This window comes from Gracilinanus agilis, chromosome 4 (genome assembly GCF_016433145.1).
Source record: "Gracilinanus agilis isolate LMUSP501 chromosome 4, AgileGrace, whole genome shotgun sequence".
Classification (NCBI taxonomy): domain Eukaryota; kingdom Metazoa; phylum Chordata; class Mammalia; order Didelphimorphia; family Didelphidae; genus Gracilinanus; species Gracilinanus agilis.
Genome location: NC_058133.1, coordinates 105128716 through 105138429, shown reverse-complemented (window position 1 = coordinate 105138429; position 9714 = coordinate 105128716). Strand labels below are relative to the sequence as shown.

Sequence of the window (9714 nt, the reverse complement as noted above, 5' to 3'; positions counted from 1 at the left end):
AGGAAGACATCTTTGAGAAAGGATACCAACCTTTTGATAGTCTTAAGCAACTGGGATCTTCTGACCAGTGGTTTAAAGCAATTTTCGAAATTAAATAGATGACAACTTGGTATAGTAGATATACTGAAGTGGGGCAGTCCCAGGGGAAATCCAAGACCTGCTTTAAAACACTAGCTGTGTGACCTTGGGCAAGTCACAATCTCCCAGTGACCTCCAGAACATTTAAGACTATGAGCCAAACCTATGTCACAAGTTTTAAAACCCCTCCCAACCTCATGGATATGAGAGGTGAAGGTGATGGGCTAAAACCATCCACAGCTTCCTGTGTGGTTCTAACCTCTTGATTCTGCCTGCATAACCTTTGGGCAAATCGCAGCCTCCATAGACGGGCTCATTTCTTCAAACGTAAAATGAAGGAAAGACTGTAGATCTTAACCTATGACCAGCTCAGAAGTGTTCGTAGATATTTGTAAAAACCTGTGGTTAAGGCTAAACGAGAGTTCTGGGGTGAAAATATGCAATAGTCTCATTTTCTTCACCAGACCAAAGACCCAACGCAAAAAGAGAAACGAAGGCTGGCATCTTTAGAACTTTTTACTACTCTCAGAGAAAAAAAGATGGTCAGCATTTTCTAGCAACGCCGGCTTTTTAAGCCAGCTTGCCTCAAAGGGTTAGAGAATCGGGTTGAGTGCCTCGAGGTGAACGTGCTGCTCCCACCCTCAGCAGCTTAAGGAAATAGTCACTGGGTCATTCTTCCAAAGGGTCTGAAAGCGTTACATCGTAAAACAAGGTTATTTCGTAAGCCATCTGGCCTAACCGGGTTTGGGATAAAGGAGGTTGGGAGCTGACGTCCTGTGAATTGGCAATGGTGGGAGGAGAGAGTTTGACACTGGTTCCCAATAGTCCAGTGTTCGTGTCACAAAGCCACTCCGACACAGCTGACCATTCAGCGCAAGCAATGGAGGAGGATAGCGCCTGCGTAGCAGACCTAAAAGTAGCCGAAGACGCCTGCGCGGTGACTCGAGTGACAGTGGCGACTAGAGAAGTAGCGGCTGCGCACTGAAGAAAGAAGGTGGGGAAGAAGGCTCCCACGCTGAGAGACAGTCTGCGCCTGCGCGGTGGAGGCGACTCAGGGAAGTGATAGTGGTGGTGGTGGTGGTGGTGCCGGAGGCGGCGGTAGCGGTAGCGGTAGCAGCGGCAGCGGCAGTGGCAGCGGCAGCGGCGTGATGGAGCCGGAGTTGCAGACGAACGAACTAGTGTCAGCTGAGGGCCGAAACAGGAAAGCTGTGCTGTGTCAGCGCTGTGGATCCCGGGTGCTGCAGCCCGGGGCCGCTCTCTTCTCACGCAGACAGGTATCAGGCAAGAAGGAGCCCTCCTTCCTCGCCTAGAGAAGCGGACTGCAGGGTCTGAAGACCTCACCCTCCCAGTCCGTAGCCCCGCCCTTAGCGCCTTGAGGCCCCGCCCCCTAGCAGTTCTGCGCCCAGCTTCTGGACACGCGAGACTTCTTTCTTCCCCGAGATCCGCACCCTCGCTAGCTGGTTCTTCCGGCAAGTGCCTCACCTCTCCAACATTTCGTACCTGTCCTTCCCTTTCTCCCGCGGCGTAGTCGTGCTCCCTACATACCCCGTACCAGCCTTTCTTCTTTGATCCCAATGTTTTGGGGAGTCACGGTTGGAACCCTGAGCTGAAGTGAGCCCAAACTCAGGATCCCTTGAAACTTCGGGGCGGAGGGGCGCCCTCCCAGTACTCCAGACCGGGAGTGAGCCCCAAGCCGGGCCGTTTGAATCAACCCCTCAGCCACTTCGTGGGCAAAAAAGCCCCTCAATTCCCCGGCCTCCGCTTTTAGCCCGAGCAACACGGCTGCGGGCCTCCTGGCCCCAAACCCTTTGGCCACACGTAGACTCCAAGTCCCGGGAAACGGGAAAGCTCCCACGCCCACGGTCACCCCGAATTTTAAAAAAATCTTCAGAATAGGGTAACAATCCAGAGTTAGCTGTTCACATGCTTTGCCGATAGTTCTCCACATTCCCAGAACGATTGTAAAAATGGCTTTGAAAAGAGTCTCAGGTACAGCTGTGTGCGGGGTCAGATTACTAAAATGCCAGTGTCCCACTAAGTAATATGGAGGATAAACTAAATGGTTTAACTCTTCACAAGTGCTTTTCCATCTCCCCACCGACATTTTCTCTGGAGGGAAGGGTGGGTTTCATGCCTTTCCTTGTTTCTGTGATTCCTCATGCTCTAATTTTTTGATTCATAGGTTGATAGAATTATACCTGTTCTCCAGAATCTTTTCTCAAAGCCTGTGCTTTAGAGCTTGAGTTTCTTTTCCTCCAATAGTCATGGTTTCTTTTTAACTAGTAAAAGCTAGGTTTCCAAATAGATAATTTATTACAGAAATTTAAAACCTACGTTTAAGAAATTAATTCGGTTTGTAAATGTATTGATTCTAAAATGGAAGGTAGCTTAAAAAAAATCAAAATTAACTCATGGCTATCCCCTTAGGAGAAAACCTACTTCCTAGAATGATGATTGACACCTATGACACACATAGCCATTTTCGATGACACACGGCATACAGGGAAATATGGGGCCACGTGTGGAGGATAAAACATTTGCTGTAGTTCAGTATAAACACTGTGCACTATAGATGACAATTCTACCTATATTAATTTACCTATTTTGGTTTATTAAATACAGTTATATATTACAATTATACATTTTTGTTATTTAAACTATAAATATTGTGACATTATGGGTTTTTTCTTGAAGTGACACACCACCCAAGTTATGCTCTATTTTTTGGCAAATTTTGACACACCAAGCTCAAAAGGTTGCCCATCACTGGCCTAGAGCATCATAGTTGGATAGGGCCTGAGGTGTGGCTAAAAACCTAGGTCACTCAGTCTAGTCTTTCTGCAACCTTAACATTGCTTCCTCTTACGAACAAATCTAAACATAAAACACAATATTCCTAAACTAGCAAAAAGTAACTTAGTCTGGGTGTTGTCTAGTACCTGTGGTCTATTCTAGGTCTGGAAAAACCTATGTGTTTTCAGCTTTTCCTCCTCCAAAAAAACATTTTCTCTCACAAATAATGGAAAGAAAAAGTTTTTTACTTCTTGATGAATGCCAATCACTGAATTTAAAGACAAGAAAAAAGTCTGCCCTCAGTTTACCTTTTAGTGGGGGGGGGGGATATAGCATGTTCATAAATAAGAGGGACTAACAACTTTGAGAATTAGGAAAAGTCCTTTTGAAGAAGGTGGCATTTGAATTTTAAAAGAAGCTGAGTGTTCCAGGAGGTAGTGGGAGAGTATTCCAAACTATGCAAAGGTAACTCTAGAATCCTAGTATAATTTGATTGATTAATTCAATGGCATCCTTTACCCTCATAATAAAAGCTACTGTTTATAATCCATGTTAAGGTTTGCAAAGCATTTCCCCATATTATTTGATCTTCAGAACTACCCTGTGAGGTAGGTGCAATTAGGTTTCTTCAATCTGCGGAGGGGTTTTTTAGACATCTAGGCCCTAGGTGCTAAATACCTTGATTCCCTCTACCCAGTATTCAACTAATACCCTTAAATATTCCTATTAAAAACACCTCCTACACGATCACCCTAGTGCAAATATCAGTAATATGGAAATAGGTCTTGATCAATTAAAAATAAAAATAAAAACACCTCCCATAACCTGGCCTTTATTTAAGGGAGGTCCCTGACATTAGGACAATTAGTTTGGGATATTTCCTCTGTTACTGCTCTAGGCAAGAAGCAAATTTAAATGGGAATGTTCAGAGATTAGTGAGAGTAGTTACTGGATCTTACAGTGGGGACACTCAGTAAACTGAGGTGTTGTTGAATATATGTGACCAGTAAATAAGAAAAGATAGTACTAGTAAGTCAGGGGGAAATAGAATAGAGTTATATTTCTTTGTTGTGCTAACACTTAAGAGTAATGCCAAGCACATGATTTGCTTGATCTCTTTAATGGAATAATGTATATTTACATCTTTGCTTAATCTGTTGATAGCAAAGCTCTTCACCAAGGTTAAATTCTCAGGGATTGCCTCAAGTCACATAACCTGTCTCCCTGCATATTGTTATGTGATCTATCTAATCCATGCCCAGAAGACTGAGTGTGGGCACAACATATTTTTTGGGAAATTGTTGCCTGTAGACATGAAATGACTTCTAACTTTGTTGTGTAATCAGAGAAGTCACAGGTGAATTAGCAAATAAATGTGTATTAGGACTATACAGAGACATCTATTTGAACAAAGGTAAGTACTCAAAGTCAGGGAAGGATTAGGAGTGTGGTTCTCCCAAAAGAACTCTTGAAGTGACCACCAGTGTGGTTCCACACAGGAGTTCTTGAATGCAAACTAAGAAAGTCCTCATCAACATCTGTTGCACACATCATGGTTTATTGTAGTTTGGAGAGAACCTGCCTATCCTGCTCTTCCTGTCCCACATGTCTGTTGAATCACTTACTATATAAGGGCTTCCATTTGAGTTGTTAGCCATCCAAAATGCCAAATCAGTACACTGAAGCTGTTTCATAACTGGTTGAAGATGATAGAGATCCTAAAATTTAGAGCTAGAAGAAAACTTAGAGATAATCTATCATTTTACAAAAGAGGAGATTGCTGAAGTCTAGAGGAAAATGTGATAAGAGCAGCTATATAAGGATGAGAGATTGGAAACCTGATTTGGATTGGTCAAGTAGAAGTAAAGCTGATTTTGTAGCATTGGAAAATTAAAGTGGCTCTAGCTGCAAAAGCTTTTTGATTTTCTGGTCTGCTGATGGAGAATCCTGGAAGTTGAAAGGGTGGAATTCCAGGGATCTTGGACTTGGAATTCCAATTCAACTCCCAAAGTTGCCTTTGAATCCTAAGAACCCTTCATATAATGCTATATATCCCGTCCACTCAGGACATGCAAGGAATTAGAAAGCTGGGATACTCTGTACTGCTACATTGAGAAGGCACCAGCAATAAAATAGCACCTTTGCTATATAAGAATATCATCAGAAACCATCCAAAATTACAAACCATAAATCGTGTTCCCCTTTTAAAATTTGTTATGAGGTTGTAGGGCAATGAGTATGATCAAGAAATGGGGTGGTGTGTGAGCCCAGGTGACTCTTTATGTTTTTTTGCATGGCAGCTTTTCCTTCCCTCCATGAGGAAGAAGCCAGCTCTAGCTGATGGCAGCAACCCAGAGGGTGACTTCCTTCAAGAACACTGGCTGGTGGATGACATGTTCACCTTTGAGAATGTGGGCTTCACCAAAGATGTGGGGAACATCAAATTTCTGGTCTGCGCAGATTGTGAAATTGGACCCATCGGCTGGCACTGCCTGGATGACAAAAATAGTTTCTATGTGGCTTTGGAGAGAGTTTCTCATGAGTGACTAAGGGACCTTCAGCAGCAATTTACCATGGTGGAAGCATCTCTCCCAAAGAGTGGTCATTCTAATCTGATATAACTTTTCTGCTTTCTTCTCTATACTAATGTAAAGTTGTGAGTACCAACATGTCTACTTGAACACAGAGGATTTTACCCTAACTTGCTTCCTTGAAACCTCAAGTGCATATGTCTCTCATAGTTCTCCCTGTATCACAACACTTCCTCCTCTTTCTCTCTCTAGTTTGAGTGATATGGGAAGCCAAGTGCCTCCCAGGAATTCCTCCACTGCCCTACCTGTGTGTGTCTCTTATCTGGGTGCTACTTTTTTGTTTCTTGCTCTAAATTGACAGTCATTTTTATTATTTGTTTGACCCCTTTATAGCTTTTGAAATTCTCATGTGGTTTATTGTCTGTGGTCTAACCCCACACCTATAATGTATGAGTAGAGACTTAAATTTTTAGCATCTTCTTTTGATAACCACCACAAAGAAAAGGAATTTGCCAATTGTGTCCAAGATTCTCCTTTGAGTATCAGGGTGGAGAACACTTAAGGGAGGAGCCATTGCTGACTTGTAGGTGAAATTCACAGACTTGGCTCATGTCTAAACAGATGACTGATTCCCTTCTTCATGGGAAGAATTGTGTCTAAAGAAAGCATCATCTGTACAGAGTAACTGAACTTAATGGACAGTGGTACAGGCAAGAATAATTGATGAGATGGGACTTTATCTTTAACATTCACCATCATAACAAATTACAGAATGCAAATTTCCATTTAGTTACCTGTATTCTTATTCAGTTCAAGTGGGTTTATGTTTCCTGACTGTTAGGAAAACTCTTGGCCCTTCTGGTTTGGTGCTGATACAAGAGGGCATTAAATATGAATGAGTTGGCACACTTGTTTTATTCTCTTCTGTGGTTTCCATTTACTCTTATCATCTCCACTGAACTGGTCCATGGTACTTTCAAATGATGTATAAAGTTTAAAGCAACCTCTTAGGACAACACAGGGGGCTGAGAGTTGAGGTAGAGAGGAAGCAAAGATTATTCAAAGTGCAAATGCCATCTTGAGAACTTCAGTGCCTCACACCCCTTGATTTGGTGCTCTGTTTCCTCTTCTCACCTCTTCCTTGCCTCTCTCCAACCCCTTAACATATTTATAGAGTGGGCTTCTCTATCAAGGTGAAAGCATTGTACATAAACCTTTGACCAACTTGTCCACCTAAGAGTAGTGACTTTATTTCCCAGGCGTGGACCCCTGAAGTGTTCCTGTAAGTAGAATTGTACAGTACTGACATTTTCTAAATATCCAGTAAGTAAAATGTGTTGCTGTATAGTTGCTAGGAATACAACAGGATTTTTTTTTTTTAATTCAAAAAAGACATTTGGGCCAGAGAAGCAAAGCCAAATAGGTGTGTCTAAGGGCATGTTGGCCCCTCATATCACCAGCCAAACCTGGACATGCAGTTTTTATGCAGAAGCCCAAATTTGGTACAAGACATTTACTACTTCATCTTTTCAGATTTACTACCAACAATAAAAACATCTGAACAGTGGCTAAAAGACTTCATGTGTGTCCTTGGAGAGAAGGTATGAACCATACCTCCTGGGGCTCATCTTGGGCCTTCCTGCCTCCTCTGGCTCATCAGCTACTTAAGCCAGTAGGGAGCCCCACTTGGCTTTGGCTTCTTGGTGTCCAATCTCCTTTAATAGAAAACTTTTTTTGGGGTAGCTTTTCACAGTGCTTTCCACATAGCTGGATGCTTTAAGTAAATGTTTTTTAATTAATGCATTATCCACTTTCACTACATCTGAAAGGGTTGTGCTTACTCCTGTGGTCAAGGTCACTGTGGTTGCTCCAGGTTGTGTAATCAGGGAAGTTTGGCCTTGTTGAGGGTCCTTTGCAACTAGAGAATGGAAAGGGAATAACTGCTGAGCTGGGGGAGACACCAGCTTCCCAATTTTTCTTGGTTCTCCGGAAAGTGTTTTTTCAATGTCTCCATTTGAGCTTTGAGCATAAGAGGTTAAATACCTGGAGGTGGGAAAGAGGGCTAAGGCCAAAGACTCAAGAAATACCTCACTGACACAGACTCAGAGATGCCCCCAAAGAAGCCTGTCGGTCTAGATGTTTTATCTTGATTCAATCTCTTGGTGAACAAGATATGCTTGTTCTCTTAGAGCCTTTCCATCTCCAGTCACCCCACCCTCACTCGACAAGACTGTTGTTTTCATTTCAGTATCATTTTATTGTTGTGTTTAAGGGAAAGATATTAAAAAAAAAAAAAAAAAGGCTCCAACTCCCTTTTCAAAGGGCTCTGGAGCTTTTGATCTACTTGAAAAGCAAGTTGGGGATGCAGTGGGTTGCTCAGTGAATTGAAAGAAGGGCCTGGAGATGGGAAGTTCTGGATTCAAATATGGCCACAGACACTTCCTAGCTGGGTAGCCCTGGGCAAATCACTTAATCCCTTTGCTTAGCCCTTACTGCTCTTCTGCCTTGGAACCAATATGCAATATTGATTCTAAGGTGGAAGGTAAGAGTTTAGGGGGGGAAAAAGTGATCTTTGGGTCAGGCTGGGTCACCTGCCCAAGGCAAATCCCCAGAGACCCAGAGAGCAGGCTTTTGTCCTGCTTGAAGGAGGAGAGGGTGAGTAACCTTGTCTTGAAAGGAGCTAGAAGAGAAATGGATGGGAGGGGTCAATATATATTATTAGATATTAATAACTATTACCTTGAGAATAATACATATTTCTTATTCCATACGCCCTTCTCCAATGAGACCTGCAAAAGTCAGAAGAGGTTGATTTAAAAACACTAAATTTGGAAATATGTTGAGACAGTGTGAGTGAAGAAAGAAAGAAATCTAAGACTCCGTTTTAGAAAGTCATAAAACTGATCAAATTTAACAACCATGTCTTAAAGGCCCTACTTTATGTAAATCCATAGCAGGCAACACTTCCTAGTGAGGCCTGAAGCAGATTAAAATGAAGTGTTTAACATAAATAAAAATCTAATAGAACATATAGTGTCAATATGTTAGTATTCCTTATGTACAGTTTAGTAGCCCCTGTTTCCACTTAAGTTAGACAATATTGAAAATGTTTAATTAAAACATGGATTCTGCCCCTTTGGAACTTAAAAGTTTTTGATCCATACTTAAGTAATAAAGAAATCAAAACAGAACAGTGCATAAATGAAATGCATAGTGCTATGGAAGTTGGTAGAGGATATTCCAGAATGAAACAAAATGTCAGTGTTCCAAAAAGATGAGAATCCCTGGGATGTTGAGGAAGGAAATGGCAAAACAACTCCAGTATCTTTGCTAAGAAAACCCCAAAAGGGGGGTCCCAGGGTCAGCCACAACTGGAAAACAAGTCAATAAGGTGGTTGGATTATAGTGACATCTTTGGCAGGATTATTGATTGCTAAGGAAAGAGGGATGGGAGAGGGATGTACTATTCAATTTAGTGGCATCAATGTTGCTAACTTTATTATGTATGTAAGGAAAGGCATCCCTAGGCCAAATAGTAATAGTTACTTTTTGCTACAAGTACTGCCCACCTCCTCAGTAGAGCAAGCAGACTTTTTTTTTTTCTTCTAGTTGCTATGATGGTTTACTAATGCCTCTGTTAACTTGGAAAATAAATACAAAACTTCCAAGTGGTCAGAAAACCCACACTTTAATCAAATAAAGAGATAGGCTCATTAATCTGGGCACCACACAAAGTCATAAACAAATTCCATACAGAACCAAAGGCTCTGAGATTCTGGGAACCGTATCCCTGGGAGAAGACACAGCTCTTAGTGCTAACTCCAAAGAGATACTGAACCTGAGAATCTCTTTATACCTTTTGGGAAGCCTACAAAGGCTAAACATAAACAGGTGTGTAAACCTAACATTTAGCAGCTATGGCATTAGAGAATGGTCAGCTGCAACAAATTAAAGACAAGGGTCAGACTCAGAAGCTGGGCTCCTGGAGAGGAAACTTTCATCCAATAGACTCTATAGAGGAACCTCCAAAATAAAAAGATGCTTCAACATTCAAATCAAAATAGGTGTGCTTAGTACTGGGGGTTTCTCAAAATAAGGGTAAACTGGGGGCAGCTGGGTGGCTCAGTGGATTGAAAGCTAGGCCTAGAGATGGGAGGTCCTAGGTTCAAATCTGGCCTCAGACACTGCCTAGCTGTGTGACCCTGGACAAGACACTTAACCCCCATTGCCTAGCCCTTACCATTCTTCTGCCTTGGAGCCAATACACAGTATTGACTCTAAGATGGAAGGTAAGAGTTAAAAAAAAAGTAAG

At 42.2% G+C, this 9714-nt stretch overlaps 1 protein-coding gene across 1 annotated transcript; it reads left to right on the top strand.

Annotated features, from left to right (window-relative positions):
* Positions 1–1177: 1177 nt before the first annotated feature.
* On the top strand, positions 1178–6632 carry RABIF (RAB interacting factor). The gene is made up of 2 exons (XM_044672248.1): positions 1178–1352; positions 5172–6632. Exons 1-2 carry the CDS (start codon positions 1227–1229, stop codon positions 5415–5417), a joined length of 372 nt encoding a protein of 123 aa, XP_044528183.1. The 5' UTR covers positions 1178–1226; the 3' UTR covers positions 5418–6632.
* The last annotated feature ends 3082 nt before the right edge of the window (positions 6633–9714 follow it).

Coding starts and splice junctions, on each gene's coding strand:
- RABIF (XM_044672248.1), top strand. CDS start 1,227: ATGGAGCCGGAGTTGCAGACGAACGAACTAGTGTCAGCTGAGGGCCGA. Junction 1,353..5,171: donor CTCTCTTCTCACGCAGACAG/GTATCAGGCAAG, acceptor TTTGCATGGCAG/CTTTTCCTTCCCTCCATGAG.